This window comes from Coffea arabica, chromosome 9e (genome assembly GCF_036785885.1).
Source record: "Coffea arabica cultivar ET-39 chromosome 9e, Coffea Arabica ET-39 HiFi, whole genome shotgun sequence".
NCBI classification, from domain to species: domain Eukaryota; kingdom Viridiplantae; phylum Streptophyta; class Magnoliopsida; order Gentianales; family Rubiaceae; genus Coffea; species Coffea arabica.
In genome coordinates this window covers 6,703,501-6,730,586 of record NC_092327.1, presented here as the reverse complement: position 1 = coordinate 6,730,586, position 27,086 = coordinate 6,703,501, and the positions used below count along the sequence as shown (strand labels likewise).

The 27,086-nt window shown below is 34.1% G+C and overlaps 3 protein-coding genes and 1 long non-coding RNA gene across 4 annotated transcripts; 2 read left to right on the top strand and 2 right to left on the bottom strand.

The window, feature by feature from the left end:
* LOC113709748 (uncharacterized) lies at positions 1-565 on the top strand. The gene is made up of 3 exons (XR_003452782.2): positions 1-58; positions 176-248; positions 353-565. It is a non-coding gene; the product is annotated as an uncharacterized lncRNA (long non-coding RNA).
* A 6,370-nt stretch (positions 566-6,935) lies between these two features.
* LOC113710038 (protein FAR1-RELATED SEQUENCE 5-like) lies at positions 6,936-8,636 on the bottom strand. The gene has a single exon (XM_027232888.2). The coding sequence runs from the start codon at positions 8,634-8,636 to the stop codon at positions 6,936-6,938; it is 1,701 nt and encodes a 566-aa protein (XP_027088689.2).
* A 5,807-nt stretch (positions 8,637-14,443) lies between these two features.
* Positions 14,444-16,935, top strand: LOC113710039 (probably inactive leucine-rich repeat receptor-like protein kinase At5g48380). Its single transcript, XM_027232889.2, has 2 exons — positions 14,444-15,388; positions 16,033-16,935. The coding sequence occupies exons 1-2, from the start codon at positions 14,444-14,446 to the stop codon at positions 16,933-16,935; spliced, it is 1,848 nt and encodes a 615-aa protein (XP_027088690.2).
* A 523-nt stretch (positions 16,936-17,458) lies between these two features.
* LOC113709374 (cytochrome b561 domain-containing protein At4g18260) lies at positions 17,459-19,830 on the bottom strand. Its single transcript, XM_027232122.2, has 4 exons — positions 19,511-19,830; positions 19,092-19,256; positions 18,282-18,430; positions 17,459-18,157 (listed from the first exon to the last, which is right to left on the bottom strand). The coding sequence occupies exons 1-4, from the start codon at positions 19,634-19,636 to the stop codon at positions 17,773-17,775; spliced, it is 825 nt and encodes a 274-aa protein (XP_027087923.1). The 5' UTR covers positions 19,637-19,830; the 3' UTR covers positions 17,459-17,772.
* Between the last annotated feature and the right edge of the window lie 7,256 nt (positions 19,831-27,086).

Sequence of the window (27,086 nt, the reverse complement as noted above, 5' to 3'; positions counted from 1 at the left end):
ACTTTGCAAGTTTCAAACTCGAAGTTGCTGATGTCCCTCATCAGTCACCCGATAGCTGGTATAATATCGGATCTTCCATGTCCTTTTCCCCGATACCTTATCACTGCAATGGTGTACTACCATCACTTTACTATATTATCCTTATTCCTGAGAAGATTCATGTTGATCTGACCAGGTTCGATAGTGGAGTTTTCACGATGACCTTTCTTGAACACTGGAGTGGAAGATTGGCTATGCGAATTACAAAGGTGTGGTCACGTTTTGTAACTCTTTGTACGTACTTGTGGCAATAAAATGGTTAATAAATTGGACTTAATCGTGGTGCTGATTATCAGAGGTGAAATTGTGGCAGGAAAATATTACGAAGTATCGAATGCTGTACACCGCGCGGCTTTGTAGTTCGGAGCATAATACAAAGTTTGTAGACACTATTTCCGCCATGCTTGGGAGTAAATAGTAAATGGTTGCAAGAGCATCTTCAACAGGGATGTAATTTGTTGTTTCTGCTATGCATAATAGCAAAGGATATTTTTTGAAACAGTTACTGATTTTGTTTTTCTGGACACATTAGCGTCAATATTTGCAGCTATTTGTAATTTAAGTTAGGTTTTGAGTTGTCACTAGAATATTGTCAGTAATAACATTAGCCGAACATTAATTGTTTTAAATCTGTCTGTGACTTTTTGCTAACTACTTGTAATACCGGCACTACGAAGATTATGGATAATGAAGAGCAGTGGCAAAATTCATGACTTATTAGAAATACGTTATGACACTGATAGTGCCATTGCTCGTTCTTATCGCCTTCACGCTTTGTACGCAAGGATTATTAATTGACATGGATTGGTATATATCTGCTTTCGTAGTTGAAAGTGTGTTACATAGAGCACGTAAAAAGTTACACATACTGTTGTTGTATAAGATATCTTGAATCTTGCGCAAGTTTATAACTTTCACCTGATCGCACTTTATATTAGTCAGACTGGTAATAAATTGCATCAAATATTAGAGATATTAGTTTTGGCCATTTTCAACAGCGCGTAATTTTGGTTGCACACGGCGTAACTTTGTTTGCACCACGTGTAATTTTAGTACAAAATTTTGTGGGTCCCACACACGGTGGAAAAATCGATGTCCAATTTGTGATCTGGATCGCACAATTTGTTGATGCCAAATTATGGCCATTAACAGCCCAGGCGAGGTCATTCTTGCCCCGTTTTCAGTGTTTAATATACTGACCCCTGTTACAAAATTTCTCGTCTAACCGTACTTTACTCAGAGGCCCATTTCATACTCTCATTTTATTGACATTGGACCAAAACTCAAACTATAATGGTTACCATCAAATTGGTTGCACGTATACAAAAGCAGAAGAATCACCCCTTTTTTTTAGGGATAATTTCAGATATTTAGAGGTGAGGTTTCTGACAGCCTCACTCTCCTCTCCTGTAATTTAAAAAATATCATAAACCTCCCCTGTCAGAATTTTAGGTCCCATTTCTTACATTATCATGGCCAAAAAGACTTAAATACCCTAACAAGTTAGCTAATATTTCGTGATTATCAATACAAATTTGGTGAAGTTAGTTATAAACACAATTAATCTAATTAACGTAGCTGTTGTTAGAACCTTTAACCAATATAAAAACAGGCAAGTAATTAACATATAACATAATGTACATGTTTGTAAACTTATTGTACCTTATAGATCATTCCGAGTAAGGTGTTTATAGTTAAATCAGTATTAGTCATATAGAGAAGGGTGTTACATACCTACTGCAACTTGCAAGGACAAACACCAATTTTTTGTGCCTGTTTCATATGAGATTAACTCACTAATGCAAGATAATCAGGGTATTCACAGTTATATAGTTGTTTCTCTCTCCAACTACCCATTTTTTATTGTTTGTATTTTTGAATAGGGCCTACTTTGAGACTGCTTATTTAGTTTTAGGAGAAGTTTGTGGCATTTTTGAAACCACAGTGGAGGGAAGTGAGACTATCAGAAACCTCAGGGGAGGTATCTGAAATTATCCCTTTTTCTTTATATAAGCCACAGTAACGCTTTGTACATTAGCACCGGCCCGTAGCTGTTGTTAAGTTCCTTTGACAATAACAGCACCAATTTTTCGTAACAGGTTAGTAACTCCACGTAACAATTTTTCGTAACAGGTTAGTAACTCCACGTCACATTGAAAGTTTTTTGTGAAGTTATATGATTGCTCTTTTATGTGAAATCGCTTGTGTTGTTCAATTGTTTTGTGTTAATGACTCCAACTAATTGAAACTATTAATTGTATAATGATGCACAAATGGTGACCTTAATTGTAAATTGTTACAATTCGTACGTTCTTACTTACAGCTTTGTTCGTCCTAAGTTACAACATTCATAAAATTACTTGTCAAATTGAAAATCTGTAATAAAGCATCAGGAGCAGAAGGAGGTGCTTATTCAGGTACCATCACATTGTTAATACAATTGTAGGCAAATTGTCTAAATTTTAACATATAGGCAAATGACAAGGTGTCTGTACAAGAACATCAATAAGCGGTAACAGCTTATTAACGTCCTGTAATTTATGTAAATACTGGTGGTAACTTCTTGTTACACTTGAAAAGTAAGGTGACTTCGAATAATTGGGTATTCACCTGACCCAAATTGTTGTTGGAGTACAGGTCATGATCGAATCAAATTAAACAATTATTTCATCCACACGCTATACATTTGACTAAATGTTGAGTCTATTGTCTCGTTAATAGGTGGTTGCCATGCCTTCATCTACTCACCAGGAGTACTATCCCGTGGAGAACAACATGAAATGACATAGCAAGCAGTTGGTCAAGTTGTCAGAAGAAACCATTTACTATGCATGGTCTTAAATAGGTGCTCTGTTAAAAATTTCTACCTCTTTTTTTCTCCCACCTAATTCTTTATCAGTAGATCCTTCCTTTCATCCAACCAAAAAATAGTAGGTATTAGCGTAGTCATGCAATCCACAAACGAAGGGTCTCATACAAGCTCACCATCAAATGTTCGGCAAAAAAGACGGAAAGTATCATTGGATAACAAATGCCATAAGCACGTATGAAACACCAGATGGGAGGATTTTATATGGTACCAAACGCGAGTTCAGGAACGCTCCACTTAACACCAACAATTCTCTGGGACTAGCTGGTCACATTTTTTAAAAATACCGTCAACGATCATCTATCGGCTGGCTATTTCGTTATTGACCATGAACCCATATGGGAGCCTGTTCGTGAGCGAAGAATGGAATTAGAGGTATTTTGTCGCTGGCATGGCATCCGCATCCCGAGAACAAGGTCAGCGGATCTTGTTATAGAACCACAAGCCAATGATGCAAGCGTATTACACAGACTACAGTGAGAAGTTATGCAGATGGAACGTAGGCTTCACAGGTTCCACGAGATCCAGGCCGCAAAAAGACATGGTATGGTTCAACACATTTTAGCAGATCCCATGCTTATATCGGACCCGGACCTATCTGACTTTACTGAATCAAGCGACGATGACTTTCAAAGGTACATACCCCACTGTTTAATGCATGACAGCGTTCCCAGGTGTTGTATGGGATACAACTGATAACAAGGGATGTAGTCCATTAAGACAGGGTAGCGATAAAACTATACTCATTATAATCTCTACTCAAACAAATTGCTTACCATATTTGGATATTAATCATGCCTCCTTCGACAGTCGTAACTAGTTGTAACGTAACAGTAACATATCCCTTACTGGTTGTAACCCATTGTGTACTGTTCGTTCTTCCTTTTTGTGACATTGTAAAACTTCGTTTTAACGTTACAAATTAATTCTCCAAGGAATCATTTTCTTATGCGCACCTATTACCAACATGTGGTCGTGACCTGGCTTGACCATAATTCAATTAACCTAAAAACTTGTAATACCAATTGATGCCATTAGTGATACATCATGTCAATGGGGCGCTAAATTCGTAAATCGATACAAAACAAATGGCCTAAATGATAATGTTTTAATAAAAATAGCCCAATAATAATTCGAATTTAGCATCGTAACAAAATCAAGACAATTTATACTTTAGACTGTGTTATCTTATACATCGTACCTTTGCCGGTGCGATCTATGCCAATAATTATGGCCATTAAGGTATGCAATTGAATGTAGTAGAATGGTCTACATATCACGCCAGCCATTCAACTGTTATGGTCGATTTAGTGAAAAATATCCGATCACAAAAAACACGTTCAATTCTATTGTAAAATTGTTACTTCAATTTTCTACCAACTTTATAATTTCCTAACAATTTTATATAACCCAATACAAACTATTGATGATTACTACCACTAGATGTGATTACAATTGTAATCCACTTGTCTAAATTTGAAAAGAGTGAAATATCAATGCTGCCTGTACAACCTCGTCAATAAGTTGTAACACCCTATTAACTGCTTGTAACACGTACATATGCAGTATTCCTAAGTTGGGACAACCATTTAATGTCTCGTTCGCAAAATATAGTTACACATCATTCATCAATCTCATTCTCGGGGGAGGCAACGTCAGCGCGAAGTTGCAATCCCTGGGTGTTATTTCTTTCCTGAAATGCGTAACGATGGTAAATCAGAAATATTATTAATGAAACATACGATTAATGATATACGATATCCAAGTCTCCAATTAACAACAGCACACAAAAATGTGCTGTAACGATAAAAGTTTATCACCTGGGGTGAAGGTGCAAATACATGATATGCATCAACATCACAGTGTGTTAAAAGTGCTGCACGCTCCTCCTACATTACATAGTATAAGTAATCGACAGTCAACAAATCATTACCAATCCCTATATTGCTCACTTAAAAAGTTAAATTGGACTAGACATTATAATAAAAATGATATATCAGACCATTAAGACATCTCTTACAGAGTTATACTTGGAAAAAATAGAAAATCTGGGATGCATCCATTCTGTAGGGACACTTGTAGGAGGCCCCTGATTAGCCAAACGGTGAACCTTCGAATAATAAAAAATAATATGTTATTAAAGCGAGCATACGTTAACTACATAATTTGCATGATTTGACAGCTTTCGGGTGCCCACCATTACAATACTATAAAAAAGGGTTAATATCAGAAACCTCCCTTGAGGTTTCTTCTAATCACACCTAGAACCCCTCATGTTTTTGAAATCACACTTAGCACCCCTGGAATGACAACTTTGGTATCATTGTCCGCCCCTCATTATTTTTATTCCACTTTTACCCGCAATGGTGAACTCTATTTATGTAGAGTTAATTTCGGAAACCTCCCTTGAGGTTTTCCCTAAATTATGTAAAATTATTATGTAATTATGTAATATTTTTTGTACAAAGTGTAATTCTAATTGAACTATTTGTAAAATTTATCAACACAAATACGATTATTACATATTGGACTCATATGTACACTAACAACTTATCAGACTTCTATTGTAACGATGTACAAGAAATTTACATAAAATTACAAAATGTTCAAAAAATGTTACACGATTTAGGTTTAGGGATGGTTGATCTAACAATTGTTCCTATCCCACTCCCTAATATTAAATAGCTATAGAGTTTCCAGTGATGTTGACTTTTGGCAATGGACATAGTGCCATTGCCAAAATTGCAATTTCTAAGTGAATAATAACATAATCTAAAAGAGGTTTAAAGATGATGGGAATTCATGAGTATATAGCATTAGCAATCCATTTTTACTTGATAATAGGGTATCGCAATATTAATAACTTACAAACTCCATTCGACTAGGATGCACAAAAAGCTATTTATACGACCTCATTTTCGTAAAAATGGAAGAGCAAGTTTATTTACAACTACAATCACATATTGAAACTATTGCTGTGAATCCATAGTCACATTTTTTTTATCACCGTTCAGATCAATGTAACATTTTTTAAACAATGTGTAACTTTATGTGAATTATTTGTAAAACTTAATAACAGAAACACAATCTATTATAAAGATGTACAACAAGCTTACATAAAATTACAAAATGTTCAAAACATGTTACACTGCTTAAGAACGATTTTGTAGTGTTACAAAAGTTGGAGGGATGTGAGTTACATAAATAGAGTTCACAAGGAGGGTAAAAGTGGAACAAAAATAATGAGGGGCTGATAATGATACCAAAGTTGTCATTTCAGGGGTGCTAAGTGTGATTTCAAAAACATGAGGGGTTCTAGGTGTGATTAGAAGAAACCTCAAGGGAGGTTTCTGATATTAACCCTAAAAAAAAGGTAGCTCTACTACACGAATAAGAAGGTCTTTATTTTAACTACTAAATATATACATACCGTTTCACTTTCATCGATATTCGGAGCAATAGCGTTTGGAGGGCCATTCACTGTCTGGCTCATTGAATGCGTCTACGAGTTTCGTATGGACCAAATCATTGTATAAGACAATCAAAATAGGTATATCAGGAGGGATGACAGCCGTAACAACATTATCACACAATGTAAGATCAATGTAACTATTGATGCTGTTAGAAACATCCAAATGAAAGCAACGGTCATGTCCGTTTTATACTAACCGAAACAGAGTCAGTAGATGAACGACATCCCATAAACATGTATTCGTCAATTGAAACAGATGTCGGCTCCGATTCTGAGGCCTACAGTATTGACACGGCAATAATATTATTTCATCATGAATGATACCTAAACTTTAGTTAATAGCATAACGATAACTTAGTTTTAGCATAAATGTTCCCCGAGTACCAAAATTTGATCCATACCGTAGTCTGTGTAGTCCTTGATAATCTAGATTTTCTTTTTACTCTGTCAAATTTATTGATCCAACTTCGCATCACTCTACTTTTCTTCCCACCACCTCGTTTTTTAATGCCTCTTGCGACTACTGCCTCCCCCATTTCATTCACAATTTCAATTTTATCCCGTTCCTCCATATTCAGATTTTTTTGATTTTGCAAAGGTTGCTTCTTCACTTTCTGAGAGGAGGAGCTCAACTCTCTTTGCCAAATCGGATATGACAGTGATTGCTACTTTGCTGGTGTCCTCCGACATTGCTGCTCGAGTTGCGACCTTAATCATGGCTGGAGCGAGCTCCCGATAACGAGTTGAAATCATTATTTTAGGATCAGCCACAACTTCCCGTCTTCGCCGATCAAAACAGTCTCCAGCCCGAGCTCTTTTTGTCCATCGCCTCTTAATGTATTCAGGAGGAATTATTTTTATGCCCACAGTATCAAACACCTTCAACGCGTGCCCACATAAAATGCCTTCATTCTCGTATTTTTTGCAACTACAACGTACACTTAGATCATTCCGATTGAATACCACTATTCTTTCAGGTCCTCCATCATACCTCATGACCGCAAACTCCACAATCATCGCTGCATCTTGCTGTCTCAATATAACCATAGCTGTTGACTCGCCATATTCATTTTGGAATGCAACAAATACGGTTGGTGAATACGTCTCTGATGCATGCACGAGCATAGGTGTTTGCCTTAACCCGACCATGGGGAGCTTTTGCCTCATTTCATATTCTGCGATCAGTTCATTATGTCTCTTTTCATCAACCACCCGATTGAAATGTCTAAAGAACTGCACAAGGTCATGATCCAGTTTCAAATGGTTTTTAATTGCTGCATTTAGGCTTTCGCTAAGTTGGGTGCTTCGCATTCCCGCGGTCCATCTTTCTTTCATCATGCACCTTGCCCATTTATCACGAATTCTGTACAACCCGGAGAGCCATTCATTATTTTCAAGATTGTGTTTCTTCACCATCGCCTCCCACACCCTATTGAATTGTTCCACTTCTTCAAACTCATACATGCATGCACCAAACATGTATGGAAGATCACTATTTTCCTTGTAGTGATTGCCAAGATGTTTCATAAAATTACGCCTTATGTGAAACGTACATAGACCGTGAAATGTTTCAGGCATAACAACTGAAAGAGCGGCTGCCATGGCATGATCTTGGTCGGTTAGTATGGTACTTGGACGCTTTCCGCACATTGCTTCTAGAAATGTACCAAACACCCATTTGAAAGAATCTATAGTCTCATCATACATAAGGGCAGCACCGAATATCACAATTTGCCTATGTTGGTTAAAACCCACAAACACTCCAAGTGGCCGGTATTCTTTATTTGTTTTGTAGGTTGTGTCGAATGTGACTACGTCTCCAAAAAATTTGTAGTCAATTAACATTCCTGCATCAGCCCAAAAGATATTCGTTATCTGCTCTTCACAGTCCAGCTGTACGGCATGAAAAAATGATGGATTCTCGAGTGTTTGCTCTTGAAAATAATTCAGCATGCTACCTGCTTCTCCATATTTCAAACTCCTTTCCCGTCGAGTACGAAGATATCGTTTCAGGTCTTCCCGAGTATATCCCACATTTCCCATCCCACCTGCCTCCTTTCTCGTAAGCTCATGACTCTGTTTCAATGAAAGCCCAGCGTCCTCGCTTATTTCAGCTTGGAATCCTTGAGCCTCACTCACTTTTCTTTGTGATGGCATCATGTGCGCACATTGAACAATGTGCAACTCATGGTTATGCTCTAAGACAATGTCATGCACACGGTACTTCATTGTTCCTCTAAACAACACGATAACCATTTTAGCTCCACACCCTGTTTTCGTCGGCGCTCGTGTCCTCTTTTGGCATCACATCACCTTCGTACTTGCGCTTTACACCTTCCTTGCAGCAACTATATCTCCTAGACGTGGTTACGCCGTCTTTGTCTTTATTCAGATAGTCTTTACGTACACTAAAACCCATTTTAAATGCATATTTGTTGTAAAACTGGTACGCATCCTCTTCGCTGTTGAACTCCATTCCTAATTCAGGGGTCCCATCTTCTGCCAATTTGCTGCAATCCATTACTTCTGATCCTGCCAATTATGCATCAAACACCCTAATTTGCAACACTTCATGAATAGTATGTACATAAACGACAACATATATGTATATTACCATTCATAATGTGTTATGAATCATACATTATTCGTATACCAAATTCTATTATTACGCTATCAATATGATTAATGATTCACATCACCTTACTTTTACTCTAAGACAATCTGTGTACAAATACAACTCCATGTACACTAACTTATACGGATTGTAATGTATTGGTCACACGATGTAAGTCCATTTTAACTGTATGTACATCCACGCTGGTGATTATATTTTGATTCTAGATTCTTTAGCTCACTGGACCTTATGTCATTCGTTAATGACAACCGCATAAAATAGACTAAATAGTCTTTGTCTTTATTTAAATAGTCTTTGCGTACACTAAATCCCATTTTAAAGGCATATTTGTTGTAAAACTTGTACGCATCCTCTTCCATGTTGAACTCCATTCCTAACTCATGAGTCCCATCTTCTGCCAATTTCTCTACAATTCATTACTTCTGCTCCTACCAATTATGCATCCAACACCATAATTTACAATAGTTCATGAATAGTATGTATGTAAACGACAACATAAGTGTGTATTACCGTTTATAATATGTTATGTTACACACATTACTCGTATACCAAATTCTATTAATACTCCCATCGATATGATTAATGATTTACATCACTTTACTTTTACTCTAATACAATGGCATTATCTATGTACAAATATAACTCCATGTATACTAAGTTATACGGACTGTAATGTGTTTTTCACTCCATGTAAGTCTATTTTAACTATATGTACATCCACTCTGGTGATTATATTTAGGTTCTAGGTACTTTGTTTCATTGGACGTTATGTAATTCGTTACTGACAATCGCCTAAGCCAATTCCTGTGCATTTTCTACTATTTCTACATTTTCAGGGCCAAACAAGCATTTTTTACTCATTCTAATACATTTCTTACATCATGTAATTTACTTACAAAACCAGGTACATCTATTTATTATTCACATATATCTTTTCCTCTACTTTTCCTAGGTCAAACCCCAGACCTCCATTTTATACACACTGCATACTCAACAGAGGGGCAAACTAAAATTGCGTGATGACCATGGATCAATACTAGTGGATGCACAAAGATTGTAATAGGGTGGTTATAACCTGTAACTTATCTACAGCAGCATGTACATTCATTCACTTGTTAAATAGTTCATCACTGCAAAACTGCACGCTCTCACACACACATACAGTACACATTGACTATTCTTCTATTATCTTCATATTATGTCTTTACTGAATCTAACATTCAGAAAAGTTGCTGGTATAAGATTCACAAAGTTGTTGATATGGTTGAATCACGTTACCTTGGCCCGTTGAGAGCTTTTTGTTTCACCGAATGCCCTTATGCACAGTTGCTTCTGCTATTAAGTTGCACAAAAAATGGTGGGCAACGTCAAATAATGAATTTCCTCTTTAATTCGCTTCTACCTTGACGCCTGTCTTGCCCGCATTGCTCATACAATTTCTGAAGAGATCGTTGGCCTTCTTTTACAGCTTTCTAACTGTTTGCCTTCTTCCTTCTTCTTCTGATGCCATAACCCAACTCTCTCCACCTAATTTCACGTCAGCCAAGCAACAATGACATACCCAGCTTGCTTTCTTCTCTCGGTTTTGTTTTGTGCGGCTAATTCAAATTTTCAACTTCATTTTCAAAATTTCAAATCTTCCGTTTAGAGGAAACGGAGTCCGTCAATCTTATTTTTTTTCTTTCGTCAAACGGTGACGTTTTTTTCCTTCAACACAACCAGTTGACGTGGCTTATTTTGCTCCATTCCTTGAAGCTTGTGAGGGGACCGTTCAGGAGCGGTCAGAAGGACAGCTCCTGCCCCGTATCCTTTCTCAACCGGCCACAACGCATCCTTATTTAATGTCGGTGCACTCCAGCTATGTAAATGCCATTAAATTCATCGTAATTTTGCGGCTAATTTCTTAGATTATATGTAAAAAAAAAAAACTTCGCACAAATGTACGCCTGACAGACTCTGTTTTTAATTCTATATCAGCACGGCAGCAGAATAATTTGTCAGAGCCCTCAATCCCTCAGCAACAAGTTCAGTACACTAAGCGGCCCACCTTTTTCTTTTTAATAACCCTGTCTCCAGCCGTGCTGACTGGACACGGCTGGGGACACCAAGTCCAAAAAAAAAGGCGCTTTGTCAGCCTTTGTCTGACGCACCCCCAACCCAGTATTTTTAATTCTAATGGCCAAAATGCAAATGCTGCAAAATCCATTTTTTTAACTAACCTTTTATTCATACTCTATTCAAATTTAGGCTACTTAGACTACCAAAGTGATTTACAAATCTGCAAACAAAAGAGTATTCATACTAGTTTCATAAGTAGACTTAAATTAAATCGGATCCCAAACAAATTTACTTAAACCCCAATTTATATCTGAAAAGTCAGAATTAATTCACCAAAATACAGATTAACATCATAAAGAAAGGCCAGGACTCAAAAATGAGAAATTATATCCATTTTTTTGCAAATGTTGACGCCCTAGCATAATTATGTAAGAGTTAGGGGACAAATTATAAATATAAATTATGGACTTAGATGAAAATCAATGAGCATAAGAACACAATAAAGTTTTTACAAAATTAAAGAATGCCTAAAAACTTTAATTTTGTAAAAACTTTATTTTGTTCTTATGCTCATTGATTTTCATCTAAGTCCATAATTTATATTTATAATTTGTCCCCTAACTCTTACATAATTATGCTAGGGCGTCAACATTTGCAAAAAAATGGATATAATTTCTCATTTTTGAGTCCTGGCCTTTCTTTATGATGTTAATCTGTATTTTGGTAAATTAATTCTGACTTTTCAGGTATAAATTGGGGTTTAAGTAAATTTGTTTGGGATCCGATTTAATTTAAGTCTACTTATGAAACTAGTATGAATACTCTTTTGTTTGCATATTTGTAAATCACTTTGGTAGTCTAAGTAGCCTAAATTTGAGTAGAGTATGAATAAAAGGTTAGTTAAAAAAAATGGATTTTGCAGCATTTGCATTTTGGCCATTAGAATTAAAAATACCGGGTTGGGGGTGCGTCGGACAAAGGCTGACAAAGCGCCTTTTTTTTTTGAACTTGGTGTCCCCAGCCGTGTCCAGTCAGCACGACTGGGGACAGGGTTATTGAAAAAAAAAAAGGTGGGCCGCTTAGTGCACTGAACTTATTGCAGAGGGGCTAAGGGCTCTGACAATTTATTCTGCTGCCGTGCTGACTCAGCACGCCAGGTATAGAATTAGAAACAGAGTCTGTCAGGCGTACATTTGTGCGAAGTTTTTTTTTTTAACATATAATCTAAGAAATTAGCCTAATTATGCTATAACCTGTCACTTCTGGCACTATTCATTTATGGCACGCTTGGGAGTTTACAATAGAAAAGAAAAGAAGAGAGGGGAAGTTAGAAAGAGGGGATGGGAAATGATCTAAGTTTCTATCTAAGTTGTTTTGGAATTTAAAAAAAGAAAAGAAATTAAATAGTTTTCTTTTATTTGGGAGGTGGAGACAAATAAAAAAAAAAGATAATCAAACAAATTATTTTGCAAATTTGTCACTTCTGTAAATAAATGTGAATTAAGTAAGTTGAGGGATTCATCGAGAAATAATTATTTGTATCACAATTTTAAGAGCAATATTTTCATATAAAAAAAATTCACTTAAAGCTCCGTGTCTTTCTTCCTTTTTCGCCCAACTTTGGGCGGAAAGTTTTTTAAGACATAAAGGGAAGTGAAATCTTTTCAAATCTTTTCTTTTTCTTCTCATTTTTGCTCTAAAAAAGATAGAAAAAGTTTATTATCCTTTCAAAACCTTTCTTTTCTATTCATTTTCTTCCTCCTAAACTGGCTATTAGCGCTGCACGCTTTTATACATGAATGATTAGGTCATATACTATTCCATTGTTCTGATATGCAATTTTGTAAAGTTTGGGGCCCTTGCTCCTATATTATACAATTTTGCTAAAAATATAAAATCTCCTAACGATTTCAGAAAAAAAAAAAAAGGTAAGGCCTGACTTGGATATACGTAGGCCCATTTGCATTACATATTAAATGACCCTTTTATTCTCCGCACTCCTTTCACTGCCATTTGTCATTGAAATCTATTCCAATATAAGCATATGATTGAGTACGGTTCAAACTTTTTAGCTTAATTTCTACTTTGAGTTGTCTTACAATTATTGTCACTACTGAAAATCTTATTGCATCGAATACGGTTCAAACTTTTTAGCTTAATTTCTATTTTGAGTTGTCTTACAATTATCGTCACTTCTAAAATCTTATTGCACAGAATATTTCAGTCAGTCATGTATTGGTGTTACAATTTCCGGGAAGTAGCAAGGCAATCATCTCAAGACAGTTTTGCCCAATTCAACAAAATAGAAGTTCATTTGTTTAAACTATGAATCATCTTGGGCAAATAATGTAAATTACTTTAAACACAAAATAAATTTAGATCAATTTTTGTTGAACCCCATACAAGCATTAAAAATGATGTACAACAAGTGATTGAGTCTTAAAATTTTCTTGGGCACCATCAACCTTTATAAACGGTTGGATACTGCAATTCAACCTTCATAGCCCTAAATTTTCAATTTCTGTCATTTAGCATAATTCATAAAGCAACCCTAATTGGTTATTTGTAAATCAACCACAAAATCATGACCTTCTCCAACTAATAACTTAATCATCTATGCACTAAATCAGTACCCTACCCATTATAACTAATAAACCTATTACAAATTTATGAGATGCACCCATTGGTATGCAGTCTCGCCCACTTTTTCAAATTACTTTAAACTCTTATACTATGTTACTAACTCTGAATAAGGATAAGGATTATAAGTAACTATCAATGTCTATTCATCAACATACTTTTATTAGTTAAACTCTTTGTACATTGAGTGTCAAAGTGTAAAATCCTTTTGATGAGAATAATATTTACAAATACTACTTATATTAGTTGCATATGCATAAATGTGCGTTGAAAACAAGTAACCAAGAAATTCTTTCTTGACCCTTGTATGTAATAAATATTATTGTTATCTCTCAAACTGTGGACTCCAAAAAGTCTTTCTAGTTGGATTAATTGGAGTTAGGTTGTGTTATGGTTACTAGGAGAACCGTCCCGTGCTATGGTCGATCCAAAATTGAGTTAACTAGATCTGGCTCGATCTCGATCATTTATTTTAAAATTTATTTTAAAATCAACTGATTTTGAAATGAAAGGCAGAGATCAAACTGGACCTTGTTGGTCCGATTTTGAACTATTCACAACACGATTGATTCTCTCTGAAACCGCTGTAGAAAAATGGGCTCTGATCGATTGTGTTAGAATCAACCCTTTTTTAGCTAATATGTTACTAATTAATTGGGGGTGGACTTAGACTTGGAAGGACTTCCTTATTGAGTTATCCAATTTGTCAAGCAATTGACCCTTTCAAACAATGATTGATGAAATCGTCAAACCATTCAACCTTTTGAACAAGGATGGTTACCCCTTATTTGTGAATGCAAGTGTAGTACATTTTGCGATTGTTACAAGCTCTCTGATCAGTTTGTTATCATTGCCAGGAGGTTTTCATTCTATCAGTGCTGTTGAGAATGATGTCTACTGCCTGAAATCAATTGAGGATAGCCTACAACATCCTTATAATTACTTGTCATTGACTTGGAACTTCGACAATGCTACTGAAGAAGGATTCATCTGTGACTTTACTGGCATTGGTTGCTGGCATGCCAATGAGAACAAGGTGTTAAATATTAGGCTGAGCGAAATGGGACTGAAGGGCCAGTTTCCTCGAGGACTGGAAAACTGCACTAGTTTGGTGGATCTGGACCTTTCTAACAACCAGCTCTCGGGCCCCATCCCATTTGATATTGGCCAAGTTCTCAAGTTCATCACAACTCTTGATCTTTCAAATAATCAGTTCTCTGGCTTAATCCCACCATCGATTGCAAGCTGCAAATACATTTCTGTCTTGAAACTAGATGACAACAGTCTACGGGGTCCAATTCCACAAGAACTAGGCATGTTGAATCGCATCACGATTTCCACAGTGGCCAATAACATGTTAACAGGGCCGGTGCCGAATTTCATCAAAGCAACTCCTCCTGAAGTGAGGTATGAAAATAATCTGGGACTTTGTGGGGCAGCCTTGGAAGTCTGCAAGGACGATTTAGATTCCGGTTTGAGCAATCGAGTTCTATTCTTAAGTGGATTCATGACTGGTTGGGCCATCACAATGAGTCTGGTTCTCTTTATATGTTTATCTGGTATGCCAGTGCTGAGTTTGAAGAAGCTGATTACTAAGATGAAAGAGAAGATAAACGCCCTTGCTGATGTACAGAGCCTAGGGCCAAAAGCATTGGAAATAGATTACAATAACAAGGTACTAAATATCTACATTTATCTTATTCTTTATTCATTTACACATGTTAGGTTGTTACTTTGACTTCTCATGAATTAGATACCTAGTTTACATGACATTTGGATTTAAGGAACCAATAATCGACCCGCTTATCAAAAATCTGTAGACTGCCTTGCTTTTAGGGTCCAAAAATTTCAGTTTTGTATTTTATTTTATTTTAATCAATTAACATCCCAAATAAACTTCAGTTTCCAGGTGGTGTAGATTTTTTTTTTTTTTTTTGATGGTTTCTAGCCCTTCAAAAGTTATGACATTGTTGCTAACCTGAAAATGTGACTAGAACAGGGCTGCCTTTACATTGTTGATTTTGTTTTCCAGGAAGAGTAAAGCAGTTCCTATTAAGTCACACAACAGACATTGAAGAAGATGGTACAAATGTTGTACATTATGCAGAACGGTCTTTATTTATTGATTTATTATTTAGGTTTTTTTTTTGACACATCATTCTCAAATCATATTACTCTATAAGCTTTCAAGATAAATTAATATGGTATGTGTTATTCTCTTCCAGAGTAATTATGAACTGAACAAAATTTCCTCTTAATTTCTGCTAGAATTCTTAACATTGAAATCTCAGAATAGCATATACAATCTTTATTCTGCAGATTGCGCGGCTGGAAAAATACGTTACAAGAATTTCTTTTGCAGAATTGAGCAGTGCAACAGCCAATTTCAGTCAAGATAGCATCATTGGAATTGGAAAGATGGGAACTATGTACAAGGCAAGACTCCCAAACGGATGGTTTCTTGCCATCAAGGGTCTCTTCAACTCAGAGCAGTTGCATCAAAAAATTGCATCTGAGACCATAACTCTAGGCAAATTAAGGCACCGGAGGCTGGTGCCTCTAATAGGATTCTGCCCTGAAAAGGAGGACTTGTTTCTAGTATACAAGTACATGTCAAATGGCAATCTTTACAACTGGTTACATGGAAGAAAAGATGAGGTGGATATTATGGCACATTGGGCTTTGAGGGTTAAGGTTGCTGCTGGCATAGCCGAAGGGTTAGCATGGCTTCATCACAAATGTAGTTTAAGGGTGGTCCATGGGACCATAAGCTCAAAAGATATCCTGCTTGATAAGAATTTTGATCCCAAAATATCAAATTTCTGGGAAGCAAAATTCATTAAGTTAGAAGATCAAAGTTCAAATTGGAGTTTTTTCCAGTCAAGTGATTCTCTGGATTTGGATTCTTTCAAAAAAGATGTCTACTGTTTTGGGATTATGGTTCTAGAGCTTATAACACGGAAGCAACCTCAGCAAGTCAAAAGCTTCATTGAAAATCTCTGTGGTACCTCTGTTTCTCATAAATTTTCTACTCTGGCTGAGGTTGATCAAACTCTGATTGGTCATGGATTTGATGATGAAATCATCCAATTCCTTCAAGTAGCTGAGAACTGTGTGTTGCCTAATCCAGATCACAGACCATCGATGCTTCAAGTACATGAAACCCTGGCAGCATTTGCAGAAATCTATAACTACACAGCTGATTGTGAGATGTCCTATTGAGAGGATTGTTTGTCTTTCAATGACAATGCTGGTCAAAAAATTCTTACCTAATTACCTTCAATGAGTAGTCGGGAACCAAATTAATCATTTTGGGCACCTAATTATCAAACGATTACGAGTATAAGAAGAATTTAGTTTACAGAGTTAGTATCATATATGCTCTGAATAGTAGCCTTAAATTCATTCAAAAAATTGTGCACCATTGAAACAGAAGAAAGTTTCTGTACACATAATAACTGTCAAATACTGTACTTGCAACATGTATTAAATTTACATATTTGCTGCTTTGTCATTTGGTTTCAGTTCAAGCAGTCATGGTAGAAAAGCAGTACCTCCCCTTGCTTCAGGTCAATTATTCTATTTAGTGAAATGGATATGTAGGATTGTCTCCAAAATTTGTCAACAAAGATGTAAGACCATATAGAGTTACCTTGATAACATGATGGTAAATGAAAATGTAATTTGAATGAGCACAAGACATGGTTAAATATTCCATCAAAATTTTGATCATGCTTGTTCAAAATTTGACATAAAAACAACCAAATGGTCATGTTTATTTAGTTACCATCTGATCTTAACAAGCATGTGATTGATTGCTCTGTACAAGTAGGGCATCATCTGCTAACAATCTCATTCCCTATAACTCATCCATTCTATGATTTGTGTAACTAATCAAGCTATTAGTCCTGCACAAAGGAAACAAATCATAGTAGAAATTTATGGATGCTCCTCATTTTGATGCTTGCACTCTAGTTTAACAGTATACTTTGAGTTCAAAATCAATTCATTATCATAACACCATAAGAGAGTGCAAGAATCAAAATGTGAAGCAATGACTTATGTTAGCTGAAACAGCTTATTTAGAGCATTGCTTCTTGAAAAATAAGTCCCAAGCGAATTGCTTTTCCTACATGGCTCTGTTGTTGAGCTGTCCTTGTCATTTCCCCCCTGAGTAATTATTTGAACCGAGGAGGTTGTAATAGGTTCATTGCCAAGTATAACACCTTGCTTTTTCATATAATCCCATTTGTCTTGAAAGAGGTAAAAGAATGCCATGACAAGGACCTGAGCCGTGAAAAGTGCAGTCCAAAGGCTTGTACTCTTTGATGTTTTCGAATGATACGCTTTTAAGCCAGTGTAGGTATTAAAAACCCCAACGAAAGATATTGCTGTTCCCATTATCCAATGGAAAAGATACCAAACGCTTCTAGATTTCCTTCCCCTGCATACAGAAAGAGGAGGAAAAAGGGAAACTCAGAAATTCTGTCCTTCTATCCTAATTGACCTGCAAGATCTGTCAAGGAACGCAAGTACTAATTATAGTAGAAAATAAGATGATTAATCACCTCCTTGGTCTGCGAAATCCAGTTAAGATTTGCACATAAATAGCACCATAAAGTCCTAATCCTAGTCTTTGGTGGCAGTTGTTGAATGAATTCTCAAAGCTTCTGATTGAAATAACTGCTCCAGCAGTAGCAAGTAGTACCGAAAGCACCTTATCAACACGATAGAGAAAAAGCATCTGTTAATTCTACAAGCTTATGAATCAAATATCGATTGAAACCTGCAAATGCTTTCTCTATGAACATAATCTTATATCCCTTATTTTCAGTATATAGACATTTTAGACCAAAAGTATGTGCGCACAAATACATACTAGAAGTCTAAAACACAACGGAGTTCTAATGAGTCCAAGATTATGAAGAGACTAGGACGTGCAAAAGTTAACAAACATCATTGATCAGTGTATGCTTTTATCAGTTAGACTACGCAGTGTAATCAAGTTATTCTTCATGCTACTAGCACAACGTTCACAGTTAGCATGATCTCAAAAGTCTGGTTCTACCAAACTGTGGGCTCACATTGTTGTTGCCATGTCCCAAGTGCTTTTTTCTTTTAAAAGACCTTTATCCCCCCGTTATAATTAAAGTGTATTTCATGATTGCTTGACAGAAAAAGGAACAGGAAGTGTGTTTAATCATAACATCTTGTGACTCTAAAGGGGCTTTGGATCGTCTAATCACGTGATAAATAGAAGGGGGGGGGGGGGGGGTTTAATAATCAGCATTCTAATTCTCTACTTAATGTAGTTATACTTCCTAACCTCGTAAAGCCATATCCAGAAAGAAATTTCAAAATCATGAACTCTAATTTACCTGGGCAATTGCATGAAGATAGAAGAAGACTTTAAGTGTAGTTCTGTGAAATTCTTGTGCACTGGCCATTCTGATAACAAGTATTCCAACAGGCATTAGAAAACCCATTGAAACCCATAAAAGAATTCCATGAACTGCAATATAAAATGTCTTCTGAGAATCCTGCTGCAGAAATTACCAAAACTAATTTAAACTCCACCTGTATGTATTTAACATCCATACATCAAGGGCAATAGCCAGTACCGCTAGTATACGCTGCTATTTCCCATCAAAAGGTGGTTTCATTTCTCATCACCCCTTTATGATTTGTATGAATGTGTTGAATTAAAACACTCAAAATTGAACAGGCCATACATATATGTCCCAAGTTGTTTCCATATATTGATACAGAGAAGCAGACCAAAGAAGATGCTACTTACATGATGTTTGATGCTATTATCGCTGGCCGGCTTGAGTTCGATGGATGAGCATTTAACACAAGGTAGAAGATGAAGAGCAAAACTTGCACAAATGCAGCAATAAAAGATCATAGCATGCCTGTGCATCCTTCACTTCAGGATAAAACAAGACAAGAATGCCAAGAATTTTCGACCTTTTACCCAATACAAGGATAGTTCTATATCAATTTGATCTTCCTAGGTCGATGTTTCATCAAAAGTAGAGAAATTCAACCACAAGAGTTTCTATAGCAAATGAAACTGACTCCACAATGAACTCCAGTCTCTTTCTAAAAATATTTTCTACTTTTATGACTTTCTTTGCTTTATAATGGCATTCTCAGACATGCACAATCAATTGACCATTTTTAATCTAGGTAGTAATGATGAACTTTGATGTTTGTTGGACAAAAGTCGGATGCATGATCTCTTGCCAGATATCTTTCTATGTTCACCTTTTGTATGGACAAGGGGCTTAGAAAGTTACGCATAGTAATAGTATAGTTTAATGCCTGTAGTACACAGTTTAATCCTACATGCATGAAAGATTTGACATCATTTTTTTTCACTCTGATTTTACCAAATAGAAGTGTGCAATGATCCCACTGAGCATGGTATTTAACCCGGCCCACCTAATAGTTCAACTGATCAACCCTAGTAACCGACCACTTAATCAAGTTGAGTTAGTAGTTGGACTGAACGGGGGAGGAAACTATAAAATTTCTCTGTTCAATTTGTAGAACTCAAATAAGTGGCCGATTGAACCACGGTTCAATAACCAATTCAATAATTCATATTTTCTTAATAAATCACATATATTATTTTACCATATTATATAATCACCGATTCAACCGTCAAACTAGCACTTGAACCACTAACGCCCTTGAAACAATAGCCTTACTAAGTTGATGTCTAGATCGGGTTTAATAACTATTCCATTGAGCATTTGTTCAGAAACTTTTGGATCCTTTTTTTTTTTTTTTCGGAGCAGTAGTCCAAAAACTTTAGGATCTTGATTGAATAGCCTTTAATATTTGAGCAAATTCTATGTAGTGTAAATAACATGCTCTTACAAGTTTGGCATGCCAAATATCTATGAGGCAATTTTTAGACGGTAAAGTTTGAAGAGGCTTAAGATATACTTGCAGCCATATATATTGTGAGAGAAGAAATTTTCCAATTTTCTAGAGTACATAATAAAGTTGAAACTAATAGATAACAGATTATAGAACTTGACGCCTAGAAACATATATTTCCCTTCTTAGGGAATAATATATAGACAAATAATTAGGTAGATCCAATTTACAAATTCACTTGTAGAATATGTTATATTCTTTTTACCCACATGAAAGTTCGCACTCTATTATACATTATAGCTATTATCACTTTTTTTAACGCCATATGATCCACTATTGAGTCCATAGATCAGGTCCTTCAAGTATTTTCAGTATACAAACAATCCCGACTCACTATGGAGTATGGTCAAATCTGTCTCCCACACAAAGGCTCTCTGTGAACATAGTATAGCAGGAAAGCTGCAACTGAACATTCATGTGGATATTAAAGGATCTGGAGTCGGCCCCCGGTATTTGAAAGCCACATTACTGTGGATCCTAGAAGACTAGAGGTGCCCCCAAAATTTAAAATGTTCATCTTTGGCTCCTAAATTTCTGGGAAATTTTGGAACCGTGTAGTACATTTTGTGAGTGATGTAATTTGAGATAATGAGGTGGTTTAAAACATAAAAAAGTGATTCAAAAATATATTTGTGATGCAATTATTTTTTCATTTTTTTTTTGACAAATAATAGGATATCCAAACGAACGATTCTGGGAAGTTTTACTTGGGACTTTCTCATTAGTGGTATTGTAAGCTGGGTCCTTGAAGCTAAAGGTGCCACATGTAGATATACCTTTAGGCTATAGGTTGAACAGATCAGACAAGAATAAATAATAGGACTAATTCCATTTTGCATCTCCGAACCACTTTTTTACTTTACACCCTAAACTTTTAATTTTAGATACTTTTCACCTTAAATTCTCAAGTTTATCCCATTTGAATCCAATCAATAATAACATTAGCAAAATTAATAAAATAGAGGACCATCCAAAGCAATGACTCTATGTTGAAAGTGGTGAAAAGGAGCCAAGAGATCAAAAGGCGTTTGGTAAAAGGGTTTCGGAATGGGGAATTGGAATAAACCCCATGATTCATGTTTGGTTCACTACTATCGGAATTGAAATTTTGGAATGATGTCTAACAATTTAGCATTCCACCATTCCTTAATAAGTTGGTGGGTTTTGTCCAAAACCCAAGTATGATTCCCAAATCTTATAATTACATAATATTTAGTATAATTAATATATTATATATTTATATGTTTATATTTATTAATTATAATATTTTATTATAATATTAGTATATTATATAAATATATAATATAATTATTTAGTTAAATATAATTATATTATATAATATATATTATAAAATTATTAATATTATATAATAATATATTTATAATATATGTGTATATTTATAAATATATATTATATGTGCATATAATTATAATATATACATGTATATAAAATTAATAAATTATTATTATAATTATTATTTTAAATATAATAATATATAATAATAACTATATTTAATATGTAATATACATTATATTTATATAAAATATTAGTATAATTAATATTTATATATTATATAATTATAATTATATAATTATATTATAACATTTGTATAATTATAATTAATTATATATATATATATATTATTTTTTTAATTAGTTACAAACTTATAATAATGATATTATTATATTATATAATTATTTAGTTAAATATAATTATATTTATATAATATATATTATAAATTTATTAATATTATATAATAATATATTTATAAATGTATATTATATGGGCATATAATTATAATATATACATGAATATAATATTAATAAATTATATAATTATAATTATAATTATTATTTTAAAAATAATAATATATAATAATAAGTATATTTAATATGTAATATATATTATATTTATATAAAATATTAGTATAATTAATATTTGTATATATTATATGATTATAATTATATATTTAATTATATATATAATATTTAATTTTATTAGTTTCAAACTTATAATAATATTATTATTAGTTATATGTATTATATAATATATATTAATCTATGTAATATAATTGATATTATTAATTATACTAATAATTATACATGTTTACTAATAAAAATTATTAATTAGTTATACTAAATTTACTAATACATTTATATTAATATATTTAATTAGTGAAAATTTCTTATATCCCATTTACAAAGAGCCAACGAACCAAACATCAACTATAGTAATGATATACATTTCTGGCACTAAACCAAATAAATGTATTGTAATGATTGATTCCATTCCAAATCCAGGATGAATGATTCCGAATCCGAATCCGATTCCAACATGCGAACCGAACGCCATATTATCATTAATTTTTGTCATCCTTTGTCCCATTAATTTTGTCAACAATATTAGTAATGAGAACCATACAAAACAATGATAGTGTGCTTGAAAGTGATAATAAAGAAGTCAAAAAATAGCTACGATACATTGTCATTAATTTGTACTATCATTTATTTCATTAATTTTGCTAACATTGTCGTTCATTAGATGTAATTATGTAAATGGTACAAATTTGAGTGTTCAGTGCTCAAAAGTGTTCAAATTTGAGGGTTTATAATGTAAAATGGAAATGTGGTACAAGTCTCTTGGCATAAAGTAAAATTAGTCCAAAGTAATATGGTGAACTAAACCTGTAGTGGCGATGAATAATTCTTCTTCTATGCATTGAAAGAACATTCTAAAAAATCCAAAAGTGGGATGAAGTAGAATCAATACGTTGAATTCATTACATTTATGACAAAGACAAGTTGTAGGACTGACATAAGGTTTCACTTTCTTTGGATTTGAACATGAGGGTGGAATGATGAAACACTCACTTTCACCCGTAGTTTATGAATATAATAGCCTTTCTTTATTTTTTTTTAATTGGCCTTTCTTTATGATTCTTTTAATTACTATCAATCAAAGTCACCGAATTTGTAAAACAAAAAAATATGTTTGCATTTCAAGTTTTTCCGAAGTTTGTCAGTAATTATAACAAGCTAAATATATAGGCTTGTAAGTATTTTCCCAAGGTATGTACCATAAGTATCTATTGGCTGCGAAAAAAGAAGAAAAAAAAAATTATGTTCCACGTTCAGATGATCCCGTGGAAATCTTACTAGCTTTGGGCAACAAAAATTAATATTGATTGCCTTCTCGTAATGAACATTCTCTTGAAGCGAAACTCTAATAGTGTTAAGAGAGCTAATGGAGCTTAATGAAGTAGGATAAACAAAATGGCTATTCCATCCATTTGTGGTTAACACGTGAATTCTTTACAACATGGAGGACAATTAGCACGGGGCATGGCGAACCATCCTGCCGCCCGACAATTACAAATGACCACTATGATCACCTTTATGAAACCCAAGGAAAACAAGCATACAGAGCTGGTGAATATAATGTATAAAAATAGAGGCGCAAACTTGTTTAATGAAATTAATGATATAGGTCTTTTTTTTTTTTTTTTTTTTTTTTAAGAGTAGGGGACGAGTTGGTTTTAAGAAGAGGAGAGAGGGAGGAAAAAATTTGAACCTAAAACCTTTAATTCTTGATCTCAATTTTAATGACTAGATCAAAACTTTTCCGATCTTTTTCTTTTCTTTTTTTATAATAAGCAAATCTCATTAACAAAATTGATGAAAATTGTCTAGCACGATTTAATTTACATAATAGAAATCTGCACTAATGACAAAATAAGCATGCACAAGAAATAACGAATTTGCAATTTGACAAATACAAAAATCTAAAAAATTATGAACAGATTTGAAAAATACTTTTCCAATAAAGTAAATCACTGCTGTCCCTTCCGTGCATGTTGCAATCATCAAATCTATTAAGCAACTATTTCGTACTCTAATAATGAAAATGAAATATGTCGAAATAGATCCAAGATCTAAAAAAATTTCATATCTAATAACTAGAACTAACTACAAAAATCTCACTAGTTTTTCTCAAGAGAATAGAGAATTCTCACAAGGAACCTTTAGCAGAAATAGATAACTCTCACTCAAAAATTTTAGAAGAGATTTTACTTAAAAAAAGAAAGTAAAAACGGAATCTATGGGAGAAAAACCACCTTGGCCTTCCTCTTGAAAACAATGGTCTTTTGAGAAGAGAAGAAAAAATAGAGAGAAATTGGAGAAGAGAAGAGATAGATAGAAGCTACAACTTTCTTGCCTTTTAAATTGTTATTTATTTTAACAAATTCAAAAATGTATGCAAATTTGGGTTATTTATTTCTTATAGCCAATTAGCCAAATTCAAACAACCTATTATCAAGTCAAATTTGAGTAGTCTGGATTTTGTCTGTGTAGACCAAATTTTGTACTAATTGAATCAAACTTCAGTCAAAGTCAAAGTTTCAATGAATACTAATGTGAATACAAGCTTACTGGCTTGATTCAAAATAGAGTAACTTGATTCGTATTTTAACCCTAATCAAGTGATAGAATATTAGCAGGATTAATTGCAATACGAGCCATTGAAATATCATCAATTGCCACTAACCCCTAAATTCACAATTTGAAAAGTCTGGAATCTTACATCACTTGTAATTGAGAAAAATATAATATGCGAATTTTACTCTAAATAAACCATATTCCCCAATTAGCCCACCTCGGTTCATATTCCCTTTGTAATACAAGATCCTTTCTCCTTCCGCCTCTAACCAATCAGGTTCTTCTATCTCAATGATGCTTGAAATGTTTGCATAATTATAGGGTATTTTGGGTCAGAAACAAGAAAGTTTTATCACGATTTATTAAATGTTTAAAAAATTAGTAATAACGTTGTAAAGTGATAAAAAGGGATACTTGAAGGGAGCGATGGAGAAAGAATTATAGTTCAAGGGGGGCACTTTGCAATCAGGCTCTATTTTCAGTTCTCAATTACTTTCTGTGCTTTCCCCTAAAAAAATTATTTAAACAGAAAAAAAAATGCAAATTTCAATTATTGTTAGTCAATAAGCATTAACTCTAGAAGAGAAGCACAGTTTGAGAGTTTTATGGACTTACAAGTTACAACATGATATGCTTGCAGAAAATAACTGAACAGGTCTAGTAAACACAAGTAATGGTCTTCTTTTTTTCCTGCTGAAAAATGTAGTAAATAAAAAGTGTAAAACAATAAAATTAAAGTTTACTTATCAAAATTATTACTAAGATCTTTACAGCAATCTTCTTTGATTATGGTTAAATTAAACATCATCATAACAATTTGTCATACAACACTTTATAATGAATATATAAAGTCTTTTTTTAATGCAAAGTAAATTACTCAATGTGAGACAAATAAAGTCTGTCTTTTTATCATTTCAATGGATAGATCAATGGAAGCCTTCTTCTTTTTTATTTTTTTTCTTCCGAGTATTCACATTTGAGGAGATTCAAAGTGTGACACTATCAAACCAGTATTGTCTGAAATGTGTCAACCATTGTAATCATATGCTAAACAATTCGTTTTGTACATACAAATCTCACTCAAGCTGTAGTTTATTCTGGTTAATGCTTTAGTAAAATGACAACTTTCTTTGCATTCATCATGACAACTTTTTTATTTCGAAAAGCATAAGGGACATATGAGAAAGTCATTTCGTGGTTACTTTTGTTTGTATTCCCAGGTTTAAAAAAAAAATCGTAAATTGCAATTTACACACCGACATTAGCAACTTTTTTCAAAGAAATTAATCCATCTTATTATCTATGGAACAAATAAAAGACACATATTAGTGTCAATATCGTCCTGTGCTGGTACATGGGTTCTTGTCAAACCGCCCTCAAACCAAGTTTTTCTCAAATCCAAGTTCTTGATGCTAAAATTTGTTCAATTTTGCAATGTGCACGTAACATTAAAACTAGAGAGGTCCACTACTCATTGGAATCAATCAATAGCTCTAATTGAAATATTTCTTTAAATTCGCCCTAAAACTTGAAGTATTCAAGCCTTAGTATAGTTAGGGCTTTATCCTTGGGGGACTCTTCCACACTTAAAGAGAGAGAATAGTCTAAAACTGGGGATACTATTATATTACAAAAGTGTAGAGTGATTGAACTAAACTTGTCATTAACCGTTTTAAACTGTCAAAGAATTGAGAATTCCATCTCAAAGCCAATTAATAGTGAGTATTGATATCTGAAATCTCTATTAATCTTTTTTATAAAAGCAAATTTTGTTAACAAACTGCTGAAAATTGTCCAGCAAATTTAATCTACGTCACTACTCTAATGGTAGGTTAAATATGTATTAGAAATTACAAATCTCCAACTTAACAGATACGATAGAATCAAAAAATTATGAACAAATCTAAAAAATACAAAAACTTTAAAGTTATCTTCTAATAGATAGATCGCTGCAACTCTTTCTGTGCATGTTGTAATTACTAGATC

What these genes read in the sequence shown, in the direction of transcription:
- LOC113710038 (XM_027232888.2), bottom strand. Translation starts at nt 8,636, where the DNA reads ATGGTTATCGTGTTGTTTAGAGGAACAATGAAGTACCGTGTGCATGAC.
- LOC113710039 (XM_027232889.2), top strand. Translation starts at nt 14,444, where the DNA reads ATGATTGATGAAATCGTCAAACCATTCAACCTTTTGAACAAGGATGGT. An exon ending in AAATAGATTACAATAACAAG is followed by an intron (nt 15,389 to 16,032) that starts GTACTAAATATC and finishes TTTATTCTGCAG; the next exon opens with ATTGCGCGGCTGGAAAAATA.
- LOC113709374 (XM_027232122.2), bottom strand. Translation starts at nt 19,636, where the DNA reads ATGCACAGGCATGCTATGATCTTTTATTGCTGCATTTGTGCAAGTTTT. An exon ending in ATCTTCATGCAATTGCCCAG is followed by an intron (nt 18,431 to 19,091) that starts GTAAATTAGAGT and finishes CGTGTTGATAAG; the next exon opens with GTGCTTTCGGTACTACTTGC. An exon ending in GGATTTCGCAGACCAAGGAG is followed by an intron (nt 18,158 to 18,281) that starts GTGATTAATCAT and finishes TTCTGTATGCAG; the next exon opens with GGGAAGGAAATCTAGAAGCG.